Below are 22,932 nucleotides of genomic sequence, written 5' to 3'. Positions count from 1 at the left end.
TGGGGCGGGGGGGTAAAATATACGGAAAAAGGGCAGCTGTGAGATTGGCAGAAGAAGCGGCATCGAATGCATAGAGCAGGAAAAAAAAAAGTTGACTTGGAATAGGAAAAGCCCTTCAGCGTTTGCGCAAACCATCCGGTGACAGAACGCGGCCGTAAAAACGTAAATCGGTACCTGAGCGCCGTGCCAGTAAGCCGCAATGGTGGTCGCCGCCTCCTCGCACCTCTTCTGATGTTTCAGTTCTCTCAGCAGTTTGCGAGCCTAACGGAAAACACGCGAGACGGTATTTGCATGGTGCGCCATCATTTCTCACCCGCTTACGTTTGACGGACACGGACTGAAAATGGAAAAAAACGAATCGCACTACGACAGGGGTGTCAAACTCATTTTTGTCGCGGGCCACTTTGGAGTTACGTCTTGCCCTCTGCGGGCCGTTACGAATAAATGTTTACGTAATCATCTCATCTGTTTACTAGTTTTTTAAATCACTCAAGTCAACTATCTCTTTGTTAAATTAGGTTGAAAGTTTTTTTTCAAGACATTGGTCTCGTTTGGTGAAGAGAAAAACTCTTACCGAGCTGACAGTTTCGGCTGTCACTCCTGCCTTCGTCGAACCTGTCACTGCTTCCTCTTAAAAACAGCTATTTGTTTGTTTGTTTGTTCGATTATTGGTCAAGTGAGTGGAAACAGGCTAACAAAATGATTGCAACATTTCAACGTTATTTATAAGAGTCACAATTTGACATTTCAGGATAGACTTTAGCAAGGATCCTGGAAGTTGATACGTGAATTGCTTTTGCGGGCCACTTAAAATGATGTGGCGGGCCAGATCTGGCCCCCGGGCCTTGACTTTGACACCTGTGCACTACGAGATGACAAGTTGAGAGATTGCTCGATGACTAATCTCAGAGTCAAACTTTGAAGCGAAACATGTACGACTTTATTCTCATAAGCGACCAGCCTGCGCTGCATTTATTATTATTATTATTTATTTTTTTGTGGCCCTAATACTCATTTTTACCTCCAGTTGCCTTTTGATTGAACAACAAACAAACAATAACAAGAAAAGAAAGACTTGGAAGCCCACCTGCCATCCCCGAGTGTATGACTGCACCACGGTGGTGGCGCTCTTGATCTTCTGGTATTTCTTTTGTTGCTGTCAGGCGGCAAAGGGAAAATGAGCAAATGCCGACTTGCATCGTTTCGGCGCCCGCCGCCCCGATGGTTCGCTCACCGTGTAGCGCCGGTACCACGCGGCGACCACAATCTGACTCTTTTTCAGCAACAAGAAATGAGTGCGGCACTTCCAGCCACGGTAGATTTTCTGAATGAGCGTGGCCAGGTCCTGCAGGCACTGCCGCCGCCTTTCCTCTAAGAAAAACAGCTGCGAGGAAGAGGAGGGCAGGGGAGAATAGGTTGTTTGGACCACGACAAGACAAACAGACACTCTGCTTCTGCATGTATTAAAAAAAAAAAAAAAAAAAAAAAAAAAAAAGGACGATAATTGCTTGAAGTGTGCGCCAAATATTGAGAACTACTTCGACTTTTCACTTTACAGTGAGTTTGGGCTTTTGACACTCACGTTGTAAAGTGCAATGTCTTTTACACCATCTTGATGCTGCAGAAAGCAATGTTTATCTGGGAGCAAATATTGATTCAGTGATATGAAGAACAAAGTCCAAGCGCCACCTTCTGAAGGGAGCAGAATGCCGCTTTACGGCTTGGCCCGCGGCAAAATAAAAAAAAAAAAAAGAAATGAATCACCGATCTTCAGCTGCAACATGAATATCTTATGGGATATTATCTTGGGTTCATGATATCACTGTTATATTGCCATTACTCTGGCAACGATATCATGTTGACACTTTTTTTTTAATGTTAACAGGAATGTGCAGAAGCCTTGAGAAAAAAAAAAAAAAAAAAAAGCAGCCAGTGGCCAACCTTTTCTTTGCCCCGGACAACCCCTCCGACATTTTACAATCCCATTTGAAGATGGTTAAGGTCATTTCTATTCCCTTTCGGTGGCAGGTTGTGTAAGTGCTTGCTACGAAATGACATTTTTTCCAAGTATTTTGAGCGAGAGAGGAAAAAAAAAAGCACTAAATTGTGCTGCTCGAGTCGTTAAAGAGGCTACTCGAGATGCTCATTTCCCATGGAAGATGGGAGGGCTAAATGGAAGCATGTGTTTGGATGAAGGCAAAACATGAAGTAGGGGGGGCCCGGAACGGCGCCACCCCTACAAACATTGTGCAAAAACGGCCGAGGACAACTTTTTGATATTCAGGCACATATGGGCAAAGCGCACACAAGTGCGGCGGTGGGGCTTCACGCTTGCGCCGTGAGTTTTACCGTTCGTGGATTCCTGATGAAGATTTTGGAGCGGCCGTAGGAGAATTCTTCGGTGGGAACCTGAAGATCGGCCATGAGGACTTCGACTCCCTCCCTGCGGGAGGGACGGTGGGGGAAATGAATGTTTAAAACGCTCGTCGCTCAACTCAAATGTATTTATAGAGCACTTTAAAAACAACCAGAGCCGAATACAAAGTGCTGTACATGGAGCAAAAATAACCCGTAAAACAAACAATAAATTCATAACAGACAGTGTAAAGCACAAAAACAGTCAAACTAAAAATAAGTCAAAAGCCAAACATTTTTTTAAAAAGAGTTTTAAGACGGGTTTTAAAGGTGGACAGCGAGGGGGCTTGCCGAACGTTCAGCGGGAGGTCTGGTCCGCAGAACTGGAGCGGGGGTGCAGAAGCTCCAAGAGGTAAGGTGGGGGCTAGGCCACTTAAAGATTTGAAAACAAAGTCTTAAAAAGGACTGAAAGGACGCCAGAGTAGGAGTGATGTGCTCCCTCTTACGAGTACCAGTCAAGAGCCGAGCAGCAGCATTTTGGACCAACTGGAGACGCTTCATGGAGGATCGGCTGACTCCAAAGTCAAATGTGTTACAGTAATCCAGCCAAGGAGTGACAAAGGCGGCTTCTTTCATCTTAGGCAGCCGCCTAAGATGAAAGAATTTGACCACGGCACCAATTTGCTCAGAAAAGAGGGCTGAATATAACACGGAGGAACAGAAACCAAAAAGGGGGACTGAGGAAATTCTGACTGGGTGCCATGATAGGAACGCAATTTGCCAACCGAGGAGGCAAAACGAGCGAGTCTGATTGATATGGAAGGCAAAGGGTGATAAGAATAAAATGCCTTCACGTGCCGCGCTGCAGAAAGGGGGACCGTGGCCTTTGTGGAGCATGCGGCGTAATGTATGATCTGATGCGAAGGCGCCGAGTGAGGCCCGGTGAAATATGCGCGTTACTGGCCTGAGAAAACGTGCGATAAAGCCGAGCTGGAAAACTATCACAGGCCAAGAAAACATTCTCCGTAGGCAGTGTCAACATCGACTAGCCACAATGTATTGTCAACACTTCGGCAATATGATCTCTATCGCAGGCGTTTGGTCGAACATGGATCACTTTGGGAGGTTTTAACTGAAGAAAATGGACTTCAACTGAGTATTATTGTCTTTGTAAAGGCCGCATCGATCGAGCAGCTTGAACATGAACAGCTGCGATGTCTTGCACATAAACGTTAAAAACAAAATGCACCGAAATAACTTCAAAATCAAACAGCTGTTAAATATTCAACATCAAAGTACTGAGCTTCAAAGTTAAATTGTTCCTGAACGATGGCAGGGATTCTTTCATGTAGGGGCGGCCCGACCTCTGTGTAGATATTTATTTTTTAAAGACCGCGCCGAATTCGATGAATAAAATGACTTTTTAGGGGGTCCCTTAATGTTTACGACAATACAGTTGTGAGAGGCAGAACATTTGACTGTTTTATAACACTGCCCCTTGTCCTTTATGATTTCTTTCATATAACGCAAAAAAAAAATTTTTTTTTTATTATTGTGTCAGGGGTTAAATGTCATGATCATTGTCTTATGTTCTACGGTCTTAATATGTTTAACAAAAAAAAAAAAAAAAGGACAGCAGATTTTTGGCGATTTTCAAAGAGCCAATATGGGCCCATAAATCGGCCCCGCCCTAATTTTAATGTACCACAAGAGGGAGCTCGCGCAGCGCCACACTTGGAGAATGGCCCGATTTATAGAAAGAGATAAAAATCGAATGAAATGCTGCATAATGAGCTGGGAAATAATGTGCACGGCATTCTAAAGCGATTTATTTGCAGGAAAGATTATGCGCCGTGATAAGAGTGGAACCAGATTGAGAGTCTCACACAGCTGCAGAAAATCCCACCTGGGAGCGGACCACTCCAACGGCAGCCCATTAGCACTGGTCACACAGTCGCTCTTTCCGCTGGGACTAGCTGAAAGCGCACTCACTATTTAAAGTCCACGGCTGCACATTTTCTCCGAAAGCCTCAGGGGGGGTTCTGGCAAAGGTCCCGGTAATACTCCCCCCCCCTTTCCCCACTCCCACCTCCCCCACCTGCTGCCGGTGAATAAACATGACCATTACCTAGCAGGCCCTCTCCAATGCGGCCAGGTCCGTTTGCAGAGCATTTTGTAGCGCTCCAGGCAGGGTCCGTACACCTGCCGGAAGGCGTAGCCGGCTCGTCTCACGCGGACGTTCTCCATCAGGCCCAAGTAGCGCACTTGATGGCAAACGAGCGACTCTGTGAAGATGTGGGCTGCCTTCTTGTCATTGGGCTTGATGCACCTGGCAAAAAAAAAAAAAGGAGACACGGGGTTTGGTATGACATGTGGTGAATGCAGCACACGCGCTGGGGGATGTACGACTCACCCGGTTTTCATGGCTACAATTAAACGAAACATTCAAAATGTGGGCGTCTCTTCACGACGAACTTTCTGAACCACAAGTCGGGCGAACACACGATTAAGACTTCATTAAGCTGCCGAAATAAGCGAGCGCAGTCGGTCAAGCCTGCAGCGAGAGCCTAAACTCACTCGTAGGACTGATGACAGCGAGTCGTGTCCGCAGAAGGAAAGTACAGCAGAAATTGGAAATGTGGAGCATCATGGTGAGAAGCTGCTGCTTTCGATAGCGATCAACATGACTTGTCCGGATTTCATGATTCCATTCTGGTAGCATATTTTTGGATTTAACACATTCACTCCCAAAGACGTTTTTAAACGTCTTTTCAGACTTGGTCCAGAATTGGCTGGTACTGAATGAGTTTTAAATGTTAACCTCCCTTGTAAATTCAATTGTTCTAAACAATTGAACGTGTACTCTTTCGAAGCTTTCAGAAGTCTCATTTTGGGCTGAAAACGACCCGTTTGTCAAAAGGAGCGCAATGATGAATAATCGGCACGACTCGTGACGGTGATATCATCGGTTAAAAAGAATCGTGCGGGCCGAGCACACACGCGTGCACGCTACCGGATGTAGTTGGGGTTCTTGGTCTGCAGGTTCTTCATGAGAGTGCCCACTGATGCTTTGAACTGGAAGCCAGCAGTGGGCGGTCTCTTCAGGTTGACTTTGGCCGGGTTGCCGTCCGGGAACAGCTGCTTCATCAGACTGTGGTTGGCCTTAAACATGGCTTGGGACAAGTCGCGATACAGGAGGTCGTTGTTCTTGTCCACAAAGCCTTCGACGCAGTACAGCACCTTGACACAAGGGAAGGAAAACAACAACAAAAAAAAAAAAAACGTCCATTACAGAGAATACCATCTTGTGTACCACAGAGGCACAAATGTTTTTGCTTTTTGATAAAAATGGACTATTTTGGGGATTTTTTTTTTAAGTCGTTGAAACTAATCAAGTGATATTTATGGATTTTTGAGGGTCTTTTTTCAATAGTTGAAAGACAAAAGTGATATTTTTTCATCTACAATACAGTTGGGAATTTTTGTGAGTCAAGTTTATTTTCAGTAAATCTTAAGGGAGGGGAAAAAAGGCACTTTTTTTTTTATTATACATTTATGAGTCATAAATGCCTCTGTGAGGGAAACCGTAACTGCCGTGTGATGAAAATGAATCTGACATTGCTGGTCTGCTTCGTATCATTTAAGAAAGCAATTACGAGCGGAAAAGTGGCCCGTGTGGGTCGCCGCCCCGGTACCTTGCCGGCGTAGTGCTGGATACGGAAGCAACTGTGCGGCAAGCTGTGGTCATTGAGGAACTTTGAATTCTTGCTCAGGCGGCTCTCAAAGTGCTGGTGCTCGGCGCAGATGGTGTTCAGCTTGTCGAGGAAGGTCTCGTCCGTCACCGTCCCGGGACGCAGGCACTCCTCATCCAACATGGCCATGATGCCATTTTGGTTCTGGTGGTGTGAAGACATGATGACATCTTTTTTTTTTTTTTTTTTTTTGAGACAGATTTTTAAATTGCTAGAGCTTCGATAGCCCTTTTTCATTCCGGTGCCAGATGAGATCGGCCCCTCCCTCCCCACCAGTGGGAATCTGACTTACATTCTCAATGAGGTCGCAGATAATGGCATTGTTGAAGTATTCAATGTTGGTCCACTCGATGCCCTGCGACAAAAGGAAATTAAGGTCAACGCGACAATGGCTCTACAATAAAGCACACAAGTGATGGCTCGATGACAGTCACAAAAGGAACGTTCCTCGGAACAACCTCTCTGCGCTCGGTTTCCATTACATCTGTAAGCAAATAAGTTCTGTCGGGGGGCGGGGGGGCTGATGTTTTGTTTCCGCGGCGACAACGTCACACATGTCACCAAGCTGGCTTTCAAAGAAAATTCAACCAAAATAATGTGGACCGCTATACCGCAACAACCAATGGGTTGGGAACACGCCTTCAGTTGATGTAAGCGATGTGACAGATCTTCGGAGGGGGTTGGGCGCAAAGAAGGCGTGGCTTATCCCGATGGACCTTTCTCCCGCCGACAGGCCTTGTGGTATTTTCCCATGCTGTACGCTGGAGAGCGGCCAGAATATGCGCCGTCGTGTTTGTAGGGAAGGAGTTGAGGGGGTCACCACTCACACAACGCTGAGCTTTCAAAACAAGCAGATGTTGACGGGCCACGGGGGCGGGGGGGTTACGCTATGCTGGATGAAGAGACCACCTTTATTTCTCACCCTCCACTGGAGGAGAAGGATAGCGAGAGGGTGTCGGCGTGGGACGGATAACGAAACACTGTCAAGCAAGGGGCCTACAGCGATTATGTGATAGAGGCCATTGCCCCCCCCCCCCTGCCCTGCCGTTTGCGAAGATGTTGATTGCGTGTCAATATACAAACTTGCCTCTCTGACGTACTCCTCCTGCTCCTCGCGCAGGGTTAGCTCGATGAAGATCTGCTGCAGCTTCTCATTGCAATAGTTGATGATGAACTGCTCAAAGCTGTTGTCCTGTAGGAGCACGGACAGAAGAGCGCTTTTACGCCTTGACACGTCCCCTTGGTTGCTGTCTAGCGTTTTCAAGATGGTGATTTAGTCGAATTTTAGTCTTTGCGCAACTAAAAGGTCATCCTACACATACAAATTGATGAAACGCAAAGGCTGAATCTGTGCAATAGCCCAATTAGAAAAGCGTTTGCATTTGAAGAATTACGCAGAATTACAACATCGGTTAGGTGACATCCAAGGCTATTTTGCTTCTAATATGAGCAGATTCTAAATGTGGCTACCTCGTTATTGAAAACACACATCGAGCACAATTTAAAGAGTGAACCGCGGCTACTATAAAACTTGTCAAAGCAGATGGGCCCTTACGATAAAGCCATAGACTGTAAGTAACCACCCATAGATGCCGTTTAAACATTTACAGGCAATTATAATCGCGGTCAATTATGAGCCATTGAGGGGGAGCGTCACACTTCCTGGCAGATGGCCTAATTGTGCTACGTGTTGGGTTAGCCATTAGCCGCTACGGCAATAAGCGGGTTTAGTTTAACAGCCCATTGAGCGAAGGACACGGCAAGGTTTCTCAATGACAGGGAAATGGGAACACAGAGCAAAAAAAAAAAGGTCATCTCTTCCCTTTACGGAGAAACCGCAGTCACCTTCACCGCTTAAAAAAAACTCACTCGCGCATTCAATAGCAAAGCAAGGCAAGTGGCAGCAGGCACAAGGCTGGATTGAGAATTGTCCAAATCCACATTTTTGTCACAACAACTTAATTTTTTTCCGGCCCATTCAAGTTATTTCGAGCAAGTATGCTAGCGTTTGCCGTTAGCGGCGTAATCGCTTTAACATACGTGTCAAAATACACATTGAACGGAAACTGGAGTTTTCCTCAACGTAATTGGTATTAACCTGTTGAGATAACGTAACCCCCCCGATAAGAGAGTTTTCGAAACAATACCGAAGAAAAGGGCAATACAAGGGGGGGGGGCACACTCTGTTGGCAATTCAATCAATGACCACAATGTGTGCCATCATCTCTGAGAGGCAGCAACACAATGCAGCCGCTCAATGCAACCTGACTGACTGTGGACGTGTTAAAAAAAAAAAAAAAATCCCCCAGGCCTGATCTACATATTTGATATTGACTGGGTGCCAACAGAGTGCATGTTATATCTCGGCTGATGCAAAGGTTGATTTTACTATTTTTTTGCATCTGGACAGCCACGTGGCCGCGCTGCACACCGGGAGCCCCGCCGATCGTTTTTTAGTGAGCGGCAAAATTAGGAGGATGAGAGCATGCGTCAACAAGCACAGCAAACAGCAGGCTGGTGTTACTTACTGCATTCTGGTGACCGACACACGAGACAACAGGCAAGAGGAGAGGAATGGCTTGAGAGTGAGTGAAGAGAATGAGCAGTGGCATGGCAAAGACATGAACGTAATGAATGGGGGGTGGGGGGGCATTGGCGCAACAAGGCACAGAATATTTATTCATTAAGACCACTCAGCACCTCTCACGCACTCAATAAATGTTGACAAAATGCAACTGGATTGCACTTTGAAGTTCAACTGTACTGTACTCGAAACGGAGACTGCGTTGACGTAATATTTAATTATTTGGATACATTAATCATGTTTTTCATTTAAATTCCTATTTTTTAACCAATTACTGTTGTTGTTTACAGAAAAAATCTGAAGCAACAAGGAAGCAATATCACCCGAAGGAATGATATTGTATCGACCAAACTTTTTGAAGCCAATTCAATTGCTCGTTCAATTGTTGTTTTCCGAAGTTAAAGCAAATGTCTCACGTTGATTAAACACAAACGATAATCAGTCCGCTTTGATGAAGGACCAAACAAATCAGAGGCTGAAATCAAAAGATTTGAACAATTTAAAGTCAAACCACGGCTGTGATCGATTAGCTTGATCATCGATTTGTTGTCGATCAAGCAATTCATTTGGACACCTCGAGCAGAAACGAACAAAAGTTTGAGCCATCCTAACGTGATACAGTTTGAACTAATTCAGTAATTCCTTCGCGTACCACTAGAGGGAGCCTGCCATTTGTAAGTTAAGCGGGACTCCTCCTTCACAACATAAAGACTGGAAAAAAAATGTCTAAATACAGAAATATATGACAGAGAAAAGTTCTGGGTATTATAATGGTAACCCAGCGCGGGAAATTATTTTTCAGGTTTCGACGTAACCTCCGTTGATGTTTCCAAGAATTGGTACGCAAGTCATGCCATGTGTGGCAGTCTGTCACTGACCTGCGGTGACGCAGTCGTAAAGTCTGACTGTCGTTCTATTTCTCGATGCCGCTTGTCGCCTCAAAATGTTATGTTACGGGAAATATTTGTGTGGAAAAAAACGATGCCGCCAAAAGACACATCATCAAAGGGAAACCAGTAAACGCAGCGGGAACAGACTGTGCCTTCCTGTGCTGCGTGACAAGAAATTCTTACGCGGTGCACTTTTCGTTACATTCCAAAGACGCAAGTGGAGGACCCCCGTCACAGGAATTTTCCGCGTCCGTGCAGCGCCCGTACGGGAGCAAGCACGTATCGATCAGTGTCTTCGAGGTCAGTTGGTTTTACTGCGCCCTGCCGATATTCGTGTTGAAATCAACGTGCGGCAAAAGAGGATTTCACTCCCGAGAGCACTAAAGCTGAACTAATCCAATATGAATATGCTTTTATCAGCCCACGGTTGTGGAGATAAGCTCCTCACAGGTATGTCGCCGCTCGCGCGCAGTCGCACAAACAGCCAGGGGCAAAATCCTTTGAAAGCCGATAAAAAATGGATGCGTGGTCAGATTCTGTCCTCATCACACACGGACAGGAAGAGAGACGGGAAAAACAGAAAAGGTTTCGGCTTTCCTACCTCGAATATCTCGAAGCCGTAGATGTCCAGCACGCCCATGACCTTGTGGCGGGTTTTAGTTTGTGCCTGCAGGTGGAAAACAGAGTCAACATTATTTTTCGGGCCTTATGCAGTATTGATTACATCGTCGCTGTCGGGCAGAATCCTTGCATCTCTCAAAACGCTCCTCTTCGGGATTGCCAAAGTGCAGAGTTCAAGTTGGCATTATATCTTATATTGCCATCATCAACACCGTCATATTCGATGGCTAATTTAATGTCGTCCTCCCCACACCCTCCCGAAATAAAATAACTAGCGAACAACTGCAGTTACATCTTCCCAAATTCTTCAAGGTCGTCGAGCTACGAGTGACACAATTAACTGACTAAGCAGTTTAATATGCTGAGATAAATCTGGACGCGATTATATTCCTGACTGACTAGTTGGTTCTGCACCAAAGCATTACAGAGACCCCCCCCCCAAAAAAAAATAAAAAAGTCATCTAAACCAACTATCAAAACTTTAAAAAGTATTTCAACCATCAAGACCTCAGACTCTCCTTCTCGAGGCGACGCAATGCGGATCCCGAGGGACACTTTCAAGTATTCAAGAGGTTCAACATTTGCTCTCAAGCTATTTTTTTTTTTTTTTAAAAACCTTAAAATCCTGAATGCTTAAAAATCATAGACGATGCATATCGAGAACAATAGTTTGTGAAAAAAATGTGAAATTAAGCACATCTGGACACGCAAGGTTCTTATCAGACAGCGACGATATACTGTAAAATCAAACATGGTTACAATGGAAACGTCTTACTTTTATGCTTTCATTGATCCGAGTAACGAGCCAGCTAAACAGACGGCTGTAGAGATTTTTGGCAAGGGCATCTCGAGCATAGTAGGCCTGCAAACAAACAAAAAAAAAGGATCAATATGTTAAGGGAATGAAAAGAACATCAACAAAGTCGTGAAAACAGAACTGGACATCATCCCAGGTCGATTGTAAGCAGCAGTAAGCAGCATATGATCTTTTATTTTAATACAGCAGCTTTATGGAATCCAGATTACACGCACGAGCAACTCGAGTGAACCCGCCGACTTCTCCAATGTGACCCACAAATGAATTTTCCAAGAGGAATACTCCTCATTTATAATTGAAAGCTTTTGCGTGCCAACGCCGACATGGACGCGAGGTGGCGGCTCGAGAAACACGGACGAGGGAGCCGCCTGGAGCGTGCGGCGGAACACATACCGGGAGGCGGGGCTTGCGAATCAAAACTTCCCTTCTCACCTGGGCCACATTCAAGGTCGTCGACACCTTCTCCGATTTGGCCTCAACCGTGCGGTAGCTGAAGGCCCTTTCCAGCACCGTCTGCTCGATCCCCAGCAGCTCACACATCTCTTTTAAATCTGCACATCAGATAAAATGGAACACATGCTCAAAAGTGCAAACAGACACCGCAAGCATTCGGAGGAAATGGGCAAATGTTGACTTGAAAGTCAAGGCATGTTTTTTTTTTTTTTTCAGTTTCCTCCGAGGCAAGAAGCTGGTTTGGTAAAGAATGTCAGCTTGTTTATCAGCCACTGATTCCACCCCGATATGCTTGTGCGCAGCCATTTTTGCAGATAAGAGATCTTTTGCGTTTTCCATACACAGCATCTCCCTCGCTGGTCACGAGGATGCTTTCACATTTTTTGAACTTCAGCAATATAGCAGTGAAAACCAACTTAGTCGACCGATTTATAAATAGCAGTTATGAGAGGCTTGTGTGCACAAAGAATCATTCAGAATATTCCAAAAACAGTCAGTCTGGTGGACTACAAATGAATGTGTGTCCTGGATTATTACTTTTTTGCTTCCTGAAATGTCATATGGCAAAAAGTTCTTTTTTTTTTTTTTTTTTAACAGCTGACATAGCAAATTCATATGGTAACATAATTAGGGAGCAGAAATAATGTGCCATTTTTTATTGAGTCAAGAGGGGGGGGGGGCAGTGGCTTAACAGGTGGTCATCCGGTAAGTGCGGGCGCGCCAACGATCCAACAACGGCGACAGTGGCGGCGGCCACTGCCCCGTCGCCACATGCCTCTAAACATCCATGAACCCGTACCGTTTTTATCTTTCACGCGGCTCTCGTCGGCGCCGTTGCACCGTGACTCGGGCTTGAACTCGATGTTGCCGAGCTTCAGGACAGCCGCCACGAGCTCCAGCACCGACTGTACCTCGTCCTCCATGAAGCCCACAATCTGCATCGCGTTCTGAGGACGGGAAATAAAACCGGTCGGATGAGGGAGGCTTTAACCGGAACAGAAGGCGAGCCATAATTCCACGGCGACGAGTATCTGCCACCGCATATCAGAACAACACGTGGCTGAAACCAACGATGCGAAAAGATGAATTTGATATCATGACAATGAGCGATCATTTAACCACATTTGGCTTTGGGGTGAATTGCATACGGCTCAATGGAGCTTCACTTTACTTCATTTCCAGGATGAGCTTCAGTTTAATGTTCACCAGTTTTACGGCCCCGCTAGAGGATGTTAACTGCCAGTCGGTTATTTCAAGACGATGAGGAGAAATCAGACCAACCTCGATTCTTGTACTTCTTTGTAGAATAGGCAATTAGGTGTCACGCCACTGAAAAATAACTGCTGCACTCACTTTGACCGTCCTAAAGCTGGCGGCGTCGTCGAGCCCGTTGACCACGGCGGAATCGAGGCTCAAGTAGTTGTACTTGCTGAAGTCCCGGTTCAGCTTCAGTTTCTCTGTTACACACAAAAACAAGGGGGCGGAAATTGGGAGCTGACGTTGGACTGGACGCATTCCGATTGATTACTGAGAGCCAAGTGACGTTGGGGAATCAATCACTTGAGATATTAGTCGGAGCTCAGACATGGCATGTCCAATTCAGACAAACATCAGCTTGAACAACAGAGGAGCCGTTAGCTTAGCATGCTAATATAACGTTTGTTTATATTATTTATATATATATATATATCTATATATATATATATAGATATATATACACACACACACACACACACAAAACCAAAAAAAAAACCAAACAAAAAAAACAGATACTGTTTTTGCATACTGATTGAGAACGTCGGAAAATGCACAAATGTGTGTGTGTGTGAGTGTGTGTGTGTGAGAGATCTGGAGTCAATGGCCATTATGTTGTTATCCTGTGCAGGCCATAAAAACAATGGCGCTCGATCGCCGGAAAAGCTACAACAAGGAACAGGTTTCACAGCCTCCCTTTGTTCTCGGCGCTGTTTGTAAAGCAGGAAGACGGTGCCATGAATGCGCCCGGCGAGTGTTTGTCCAGCTGCGCTATGCTCGCGGGTGCTCACGCCACATCTTGGTCAAACGACATGTCTTTTGTATTCACAGAACAATAAAAATATAAGAATAAAGAATGAAAGAAATTCAAAAGCTACTGGGGAGGACACACGCACACCCTCGCCGTCTAATATGCAAATTGAAGTCACGAAAAGAGGAAGCTGACATGACAGACTCCAGTTTAGTCTGAAGAGAACATCTGGCTACCTAAGGCCTCATTTATAAGGTGCATGAATGCGCTCCCGTTTATTTGCCGGGCATCTTTTTGACATTCATTTGGGGGTCCTTAAAATGTCCGATTTCATGTGCGGCGCGCTTCAAACCTACTGAGCATATCATCAGAAGCGCCGGACAAGAGCTGATAAAAGACGTGGAAGTTCCTCTCCCCTCGCGGCTGTTTCACCACACGGGACTTCTCCAGCAGATCTGAAAAAGTGTCGGAAAAAAAAACCCAAATGCAAATAATGAGTTAAAAAAAAAAAAAAAAGAAGGGCACAATATCAGACATTATTCTTTGGTTACAATGAATACGTGGTTGAGCGGCCTAAAGTTGACCACGGAACCTGCGTTCCAAAAGTATTGGTGCAGCGAGGCAAACGCTTTCTTTTTGCTGCGCACCCAAACAATTTGGCTTGACATGAAAATGAATGAGACAGATTTTCTCAGGGTGTGGACGCACTGGAACTCTCCAGCTCCTCCTAGACAGTACGTCCCGTGTCGTCTAGTTGCTACGGCAACCGAGGCAATGTTTTGTAAGCGTTTTCCTGTTTGTGCTGCACTTTGCAGCGTACGTGTAAGAAAGCGCGTAAAGCCGTCAGCATTCTCAGCGCAGTTCCCCGTTGCGTGTGAACAGCGCACGATTAAAAAAAGGAAGCCGTCATCTGGTCACCGCATTAGAGCGAGCATGATTTAATTAGAGGCCGTCCGCGGAGATGTGCGGCTGCCCCCCCGCAGGATGACGGCATTCCCTTGCTCGGGTTCGATGTGAGCCAAACGTATATTGAGGATCAAGTCATTTTTCGTCGCTTTCCTTAGCCCGACCTCATGTTTCGTTCGGACCCTATTTCAGGAAAACCAGGCACGGTTCTTTGAGGGTACAAAGTTGCTCTTTTGTGGCTCAGGTGGTTGGCAAGCAGATGTGGCGCTGCCTTGTTCCCGGAAGGCGGGTTCGAGCTGGTGTTCTGCAGTGCAAGGATGAAGTCAGCGAATGGCTAGCGGTCCGCATCGCTCAATGAAGTAGCGAGCGTATTACAGCACGACTTGCGAAGTGCGGTGAGAAACAGAAGCTGATTTTGTTCCACTCGCTTTTTTTCCCTGTAGTGGCGACTTTGAGTAGCGAGCCGTTTATGTGCGGGATGATGGCCACTTGATTCAGGATAGCGCGGCGTGTTTTTGACCAAGTCATATCTCGCATTTAAAAGAGGCTTCTGTGCTTTGTTGTTGGAAGAGCCAAACGTATTTACTGGGGTCAAGAAAGCTAGCAACCGTGTACAAGTTGTCTTTTATCGTACTCGCCGTCAGCGCGTAGCCATCGGATGTTTGCGTTTGGAAACGTGATCGAGATCATTTGGCGAGAGAAAAGATGTTCTCTGCATACACACAACACCGACGTTTCTGATCGTATACCGCTACCATCCCAATCCTCTTCCTTATCGCGGCGGCCATTTTAGAAGTCAAAAAGCAGCTATTGTAATTCAGAATAACAAAAAGTGACTCATCCAGTAGGTGGGCACCGCGAGGACGGGCGCAACGCAGGTCGAGAGCCATTCGCTGACCTGAATGTGCATCGCCGGCACCCACGGCCCCGTGAATCACTGAGCTCAAGCGCATCAATAATAGAACGAGCGACGGGCTGACGGCAACGAAACGCCAAGTGTGAGGCGCTGCGCATTGACCACAATCCAGTTAGCATGTCAATTCCACCGTGAGCATCCAAACCGGTCTGACGGACGGCGAGAAAATAGAGAGCCATTTTGAGGACACAAAACTCGACCCGATGCATCGCTTCCTTCAGAAAAGCCGCGTTGACCCCCGTGCGCTCTAATAGTCGGCCGCGCTCTTTTCCGAAGAAGTCACATGTCCGTGGATCTTCCTCACACTCGACTCCCTTGCACCGGAATTAACAGAGAGTCACTTGTGCCTCCGGCATAAGCTCCCCTTCGTTGTTTTCTGTGACCTCTGGCGGGGAATCCGGCGCAGACAAAACAATGTGAACAGAGGCAAGATAAAAAAAGCAAAACAGAGACAAGAACTGAATAGGGGAGAGTCACAGTGCGGAGGGGGTGTGTGTGTGTGTTTTGTTCAGTCTGGGCAGGAGATTGGCTTCAGTGTGTGTGTGTGGGGGGGGGGGCGTCTGTGCAGTAGTTTTGATGAACTGCCGACATGTTTCTTCTTTGTATGGCATGCACATTAACACATGAAGGTTTCTTTGCGCGACTTGAGAACGAGGGCGGGTTATACTTACAGTTGCTGATGACTCCACCGAGAGGATCTCCTTTGAAGTCAAACTCGATGTCCATGTACTTTCCCTGTAGGCCACAGGTCACCGGTTACAAAATGACAGAGTTGGATCTACGCACGCCTCTCCGTTCGAGGCAAAAATAAAAAAAATAAAAAAAAACGGGGCGGGGGGGGCACCATCTTGGACCTCCAACTTCAGTCGATTGCTCGGCCATAATTAGGACTAAAAATGCTATTCCGGGTCCCTCCGATTCAAACTCGGAAGTGGCGCAGACGGCCCTGTGACATGAATAGCTGGTGGTCAGGAGCGAGCAAGCTTAGCGTCTTAAAAGACGGTTTCATGACCATCCGTGGGTGTTTGATGACCCGCTATCCGGTGGCATGTCATCACGACCTCGTCTGAAGGTTTAGGCCAAGGTTACCTAAATATAAACAGATCAGGGACATAATCCGTTATAATACTCCTGCATGGTTACGACTCGGGTCTGAGCACTGGCATGATTTCATAGCGACGATGGAGATTAGCGATTGAATATTGCACGGCGACTGCATCGGGGTTGAACGGCCAAGCTCGCCTCAAAGGCCGCATCCAAAAGACCTCGATGAGACGCGAGGCCTCTCCAATCGGCCGCTATTTTATGGGAAAAGCGCGTACAAAAACAAAGACCGAATGAAATAGTTGTCTTTTCAGTCGCAAAAGCTGTGCAATAACCCCATTTGCCGTTTAAATCCAAGCGATCTGTGCAGGCGTGGGCTGCGTGACCGTGCGGCAACTGGGCAGGAAAACAAAGGAATGACTTTTTCCATTCATGGAGGGGAAAAAAAAGTCAAAAGCCAAAGTCAAATTCAAAGTCAAAAAGCCATCTCACGTGTCGCTTCAAAATATCACAACCGTTGCAGGTCTGCTGCTGACGCGAAGCATAGGGGAGTGTGTTTTTCCAAAAACAGAACTGTACGGGAAAAGCTGTTACCGCGGAGACCGCACCATTGGTGACACTCGTACGGATGAATCCCATTTCAAACCCGATCAAGACTTATCTGCTGCAGACGGACACTCGCCGGGCTGAAATGATCCCATTTAGCAATGTGCAATCCAAATGTGGTCACGCTGAAGTCCTTCAGTTAGTTAGTTCACATGCATGAACGGCGGCGGTTTGAGGGGTTAGAGTCGAAATGCTTTTAAGGACACTCACAAATCTGGACGAGTTGTCATTCCTCACTGTCTTGGCATTTCCGAAGGCTGAAAAATCGGAAAATAGTGGCAAGCCATAAAATACAAATACAGCACGTCAAAAGGCATGACAACACAAAAAAAAGGCCCACAAAATTTCGACGAAAATCATCATGATACGAGACACAAAGCCTTTGATCTGCTCAATGTCCAGCATAATTCTATCTGGATGATGTCAAGGAGTTGGATTTTCCAGGCTTGGATAGACGTGAACCTTGTCATCACGCCACATTCAGGTCTCATGACTTCGTGTGAATTTACGTGAAATAGAAACAAACGCTCATTGAAACGACTCTTATCCTGTCGTCATTTGTGTTTGTGTGACAGCAATAACGCGGCATTATTTGCAAATTTATTCCTCTTAAAGCCAAAGCCTCTAAACCGAAACGCTCTCTTTCTCTCTCTCCCTTCGCATCCATACCAACAATTCTTCGTGAGCGTGTACGCTGTTGGCAAAGTACATTTTCGAATGCGGCGGCTCCGCAGAAAGATAGCGAGCGCAATTCAAGGCTAGCAGGATGTGAGTTAGCATTGAGTAAAAAAAAAAAAAAAAGCAAAGAATATAACAGGTCACGTCCAAACAACAAGGCTAAACAGTGCCTCGTTCTCTCCTGCCCACCGACGTCCTCTCTCTTGTTACCTTCACGCACCCCTCTCCCCTCCCCCGGAAAATACAGCCGGCCACGTTCCAGCTCGACTTGTAGCGATGAGATGCATTTTGTACACTGTACATGCGATCGCTTTGAAGCACCTGGACACGAACAAAACCTGAACGTTAGGCAAATCACATTCAAATCAAGACTCGGTTTTCACACAGTTGACATGTTTCCTCCTTTCGTATGTTTTGGAGGGAGATACATTTCTCACGGCGTGAGGGGAATTCGACTGTCACAGGAGCAACCTTTGCACCCAAATGGGAGCAAACAACAGGGTGAACGAAAAAATATTTACAAATGCAGCATTTAACTCATTCACTCCCAAAGACGTTTTTAAACGTCTTTTCAGAGAATTGGCTGGTACTGAATGAGTTTTAAGGAGGACCCAAGATTTATTTATTTATTTTTAAATCTAAGCAGCAAGAAAAGTCGAGATTTAAGGTGCTGCCTGCTGGTCGGTGGCGAGTTCTAAATATAGTTGTGCAAAAGGAAAGCATCATTGTTCAGTACACATGTTCTGGATTATGAACCCACCCCCAATAAACAGTTGATCTTTAAAGTTGAAGCAAGAGAGTGGTGTTCTTTGAGCTCCGCTTGATTTGACACAGACAGTCCATGACGGACGGCGCTTGTGGTTCACTCTACTCACCTTCCAGCACAGGATTGGACTGCAGTAACTGTTCCTTGACCTTATTCACCTCCTGGCCCTTCCCACACACCGCTGCCACGTATGACATCACCAGCTTACTGGCCTCTGCAACAACACGCACGGATAAATATCAAGTCTACTCTGTCGCCAGTCGTGCGTTATCCCTTCAATCTCTCAGCCACCTTCAAAAAAATAAAATAAATCCCCCTTTACGCCATCCCCTCTGACAGAAGAAAGCCTCAATGCACAAAAACACCCTCCTTTCCACTTTTCGGACTATTACTGCATCGTGAAAACTGCCCCCAATGAGACGCCAGATGACGCCGTGTCGAAAAAGGCATTTGGAGCGAAAGGAAGGCGACGAGCTCCAAACCGCGTCTTGTGTTGCGGACTGGCGATGGGGATCATCCCTCCTCCTGGCCAGCGAGAGGAGGGTGACCTAGAAGCGATGACGCGAGGGGATGTGCCAGCAAGCGATAGCAAGGCGCTTGACAACCGCTGGTGGGACGCATCGCTAATGAGCCTGGCAGGTCATCAAAACGCTGAGCCGGGGGGAGGCGGAGGCCAAACATGCGGGACCCAAACAGAGTCAATGACGATGTTCGTCATCACCATCGTCATGCCGTGCACGTGCTCGCAGCGTCGACGTTCCTATGCGCAAGACATTTCCTTTTCCATCGTGTCATTGTTTCACGATATCGACAAGCTCTGAGAAGGCCTGAGAAAACCCCGAGCACCACATCGGCGCCGATGACCCATATTGCTGGAGCAGGCCCGTTTTTGATGGCCTTGTTCCATTACAAAGCTTCAGGGACGACGAGATTACTAAAATCCACATTTATCGCCTCGATTTAGCTGGCTGGCATTTTGGGAAAGGGCTTTTTTTTTTTTTTTTTATATATCAGCGAGAGCACCTCAATAAAACCCAGATCATTATGCAAAAACATTCTTGATACCGTCTTGGGCTGCGCTTACTGAAACATCACAGAAGACCATGGAAACTGCAATTTATTAGTTTGAATTTTTTTTTTTTTAATACTTACTATCCAGTCCATCAATTTTATCCACAGTGTGCTTTTTACTTTAAAACTTTTTTCGTGTCCGATTTTGAATTTCAAACAACATCAATATAGCGGATATCTACTCAGAGAAGCGGTTTTGTACGTTTTGTACGATTCTTGAAAAAGAAAAAAAAAAAATCAGCACCATCCCGATGCCTTGCTGATTTGATCTACAGGTGAGGCCTCCCGCACAGGAGCAATTCCCGTCTACTGTTGCCTTTGAGCAGATTTTGACTATGCCTTGGCCAGATCTTTTTTGAGCATCAAGATGAGCTGATAAGGCACGTTTTTACATGTACCCAACCACTTACTGGCCTACTTGGATTCAAGACACTCTCTTCTTGAGTTTTTTTTTTTTTTTTCTTGGAGTCATGAGCTCAACAAGAACTGTATGGGCATGTGATTGCGATCACCAGTTCCAAACTATTGGGGCAAAGAGTCCAAATTAAGAATCAAAGTCAAAATATCTCCCATTGACGTTTGGGTAAAATTCAGCAAAAATGTAAAAAAAAAAATAAAAGATCAAAAGTAAATTGTGTCTTACCAGTCTTCCCCGCCCCGCTCTCCCCTGTAATGAGGATACACTGGTCCTTGTCCTGGTCTCTGAGTGACCTGTAGGCCTCATCTGCCAAAGCGTAACTGCAAATGGGGGAAAAAGAAAAAAAAAAACGAATTAGAATCCAACAGCGGCAAGACTTGCCTCTTGACATAACCAAACTGTTGCAAACACATGCATACGATGCACAAATGATTTGATATAAAAAGCCACTATTTCTCAGCAGGAATGATTATTATTCGTGTCTGGATTTTGTCCATTCGATCATCATCGAGTAAAATCTTAAATCTCTCAACTTTCTGGGAAGGCGAAGAGTGAAAGAGGTCGAGAGAAACGTCAAGAGTGCCGAGTCAGGCGCAACGGCGTCCAAGCTAATCAATAGCGTGTGAGTAAATTGCAGAATGAGGTCACATCTGTAAGACAGACCCGTCGCTTTATTTAGCTGCATTGTAGAGGCTCCGTTTAAAGTTCAGCACTCGCTAATAATTCCCAGATTGATCTTCAAAATTTAACGGAGGCACGGCCGCTTCAGACCGGGCAGTGTTGAAGTCACAACTGGTTTTAATCCCGATGAGAAATCGAACATGTGGATGTGAACTTCTATTGTGCAGCCGTTGTCTGATTTGTCCTCATGAAAGCCAGCAATGGCGGAAATTATTCAAACATTGGCACGCTCAAATCCAACCCAAACAGAGAAAAACGAAAAGCCAACTTGGCTTTCCTGAACTATTATTGGATATATTGGGGAATTGGGAGGGAATTAATAAAAAAACTTGGAATTTTGTCATTTGTTCGCATGCTCCGGTTGCTTTTCAACCTACGAAACTGCGTATGATGGCTTCATTCACAAATTCAGCTGGACATGGGAAACGCGGAAACTCCCTCCCGACAAAAGCAACACAATCTGTTTTTCCTTCGGCACCCTTTACAGCACACGATGTTGTGATTTGTGTTTCAGCGCCCGATTTCACAAATCAAGATGGACGCCGACCCCCCCCCGCCCCCCAGAACCAACCCTGGCTGTAATCCAAGCCCGCACTAACGTAGCATTCTTCAAGTCACCATGAAGTTTGCCATCATGGCAGGATGTGTTTTGTTTTTTGTTTTTTTGAGGGGGGGGGGGCCCGATGGGTTGTAAGCCTTTGACCACTCGCAGTGAGAAAACCATGTCATCAATTTGTTGGGGATTACTTTGAAATTTGGCTCTGGCCAGCTGGGTTTAACCTGCCTGACACGCTTCAAAGGATGCATCTCATCCAAATAAAACCCGAACTCCGAGTTGAGTGTCAAAAAAAAAACAAAAAAAGTTGACTGCTAATCGACGTATTGGGATTCTCCCCATTGGAAATCCACTTTGTCGACTACAATGGCGCAAACTAATTTACTGCGACTCGTGACGCTTGAGGTGTACATACGCTTCAAAGGATGCATCTCATCCAAATAAAACCCAAACTCAGAGTTGAGAGTGTCAAAAAAAAAAAAAAAAAAGTTGACGGCTAATCGACGTATTGGGATGCTCCCCATTGGAAATCCACTTTGTCGACGAGAATGGCGCAAACTAATTTACTGCAACTCGTGACGCTTGAGGTGTACAATCCATGCACAGTTGTGTTGCGCTACCATGATTACAGTAGCTTGACGAACACGTGAAATTTCAGCTCCTCGCTTCGCCCCAGGATGCATTCTCACTAACTAGAGGTGGTTTTAAACATCAGTCAACATCGAAGCGAAGCGCACTCGACCAGGCCCGAGAGCGGAAGTTGGGCTCGGCGCTTCCCCCTTCGCGTCAGACTACGGGGGCTATAATTTGGATTTTACACGTGGCAGCGGTGAGCAAAAAAAACACAAGTGCGTGACATCAGCGCTGAGAAAATAATTCGGTCGGCTCTCAACTCAACTTCTTGGTGAGCAGGAAAGCAGGGCTCTGGCAACTGCCTTTTTAGGACTCCCTTTTGCAAACTGCGTTCAGGGCGAGGCTAAAGTGCATCCCTTCTCATGGACGTCAGCCATGGACATTAACGCTCAAATTATAAACGAAGAGCACAGTTGCAATGCCGTTTAATTTCGAGTGTAATACACCTTTTTGGACAAGCACTACACGGGACATTCAGCGGGTTTCTATTTTGAGTCGGCATCAGGAGAGAAGCCCGTGATTTCCGAGCGATCAAGGCTTCCCTGCCAGGCAGGAAATCCGCCTGGCCCTGTTGCAAAACAACTCCTTCCGAAAGGCCAGGTGGACCAAGAGGCTGATCGAACTAAGCCTAAAAACACACATACACACCCACGCGTGCACGTGCGAGAAGAGACGGTGGGCAGCGCAGCTGGGGTGGGCGGCCAGGCGGGACACAGAAGATGTCGGGTTCCAACACATGTGGCCCAGATGTGATGACATCGTGTCGGCGTAAAACAGGTGGAAAGAAGAACAGGCTACAAAACAGCGTCAAAGACACACGTGCAGATGTGCTTCTACTTTTTTTTTTTTTTTTAAAAGTGGGGCTCCTTACTTGACTCTACATGTGTGGTTCTGCTAACACGTCCTGGGACATACACGAAAGAAAACTTGTGGGTGGGGATGTGGTGGAACTGCACATTGACTTGGGGCGGAGAGATTTTGCACATTAAACCCAAAAAAAAAGTCGAGATGAAAAATGACTGCAGGGTTTACTGAATGTGACTGAAAATCTGAGTCATGAGATTTTATCGAGTAATAAAGCACATGGATGAAACCTCACGTCCTGGCTATGCAATATACTTGGAGCTAGTGGTAGTGTGTGTGTGTGTGTGTGTGTGTGTGTGTGTGTGGTTGGGGTGGG

At 46.1% G+C, this 22,932-nt stretch overlaps 1 protein-coding gene across 1 annotated transcript in view; it reads right to left on the bottom strand.

The window, feature by feature from the left end:
- Positions 1–22,932, bottom strand: part of myo1b (myosin IB) — a 37,948-nt gene that overhangs the window by 5,999 nt on the left and 9,017 nt on the right. Inside the window, exons 3-21 of the mRNA XM_019880410.1 lie at positions 20,108–20,202; positions 18,503–18,607; positions 17,160–17,206; positions 15,971–16,034; positions 13,834–13,932; positions 12,826–12,929; positions 12,272–12,419; positions 11,452–11,570; positions 10,978–11,064; positions 10,183–10,248; positions 7,195–7,299; positions 6,400–6,462; positions 6,051–6,251; positions 5,369–5,595; positions 4,484–4,684; positions 2,350–2,443; positions 1,235–1,384; positions 1,088–1,156; positions 175–261 (exon numbers count right to left, since the gene is read on the bottom strand). Of these exons, the coding sequence (XP_019735969.1) occupies positions 175–261; positions 1,088–1,156; positions 1,235–1,384; positions 2,350–2,443; positions 4,484–4,684; positions 5,369–5,595; positions 6,051–6,251; positions 6,400–6,462; positions 7,195–7,299; positions 10,183–10,248; positions 10,978–11,064; positions 11,452–11,570; positions 12,272–12,419; positions 12,826–12,929; positions 13,834–13,932; positions 15,971–16,034; positions 17,160–17,206; positions 18,503–18,607; positions 20,108–20,202 (2,131 nt within the window). The remainder of the gene's footprint in view (positions 1–174; positions 262–1,087; positions 1,157–1,234; positions 1,385–2,349; positions 2,444–4,483; positions 4,685–5,368; positions 5,596–6,050; positions 6,252–6,399; positions 6,463–7,194; positions 7,300–10,182; positions 10,249–10,977; positions 11,065–11,451; positions 11,571–12,271; positions 12,420–12,825; positions 12,930–13,833; positions 13,933–15,970; positions 16,035–17,159; positions 17,207–18,502; positions 18,608–20,107; positions 20,203–22,932) is intronic.

The sequence above is a fragment of the Hippocampus comes genome, unplaced genomic scaffold, assembly GCF_001891065.2.
Source record: "Hippocampus comes isolate QL1 unplaced genomic scaffold, H_comes_QL1_v1.1 scaffold214, whole genome shotgun sequence".
NCBI lineage: Eukaryota > Metazoa > Chordata > Actinopteri > Syngnathiformes > Syngnathidae > Hippocampus > Hippocampus comes.
This window is presented reverse-complemented; position numbering and strand designations above follow the sequence as displayed.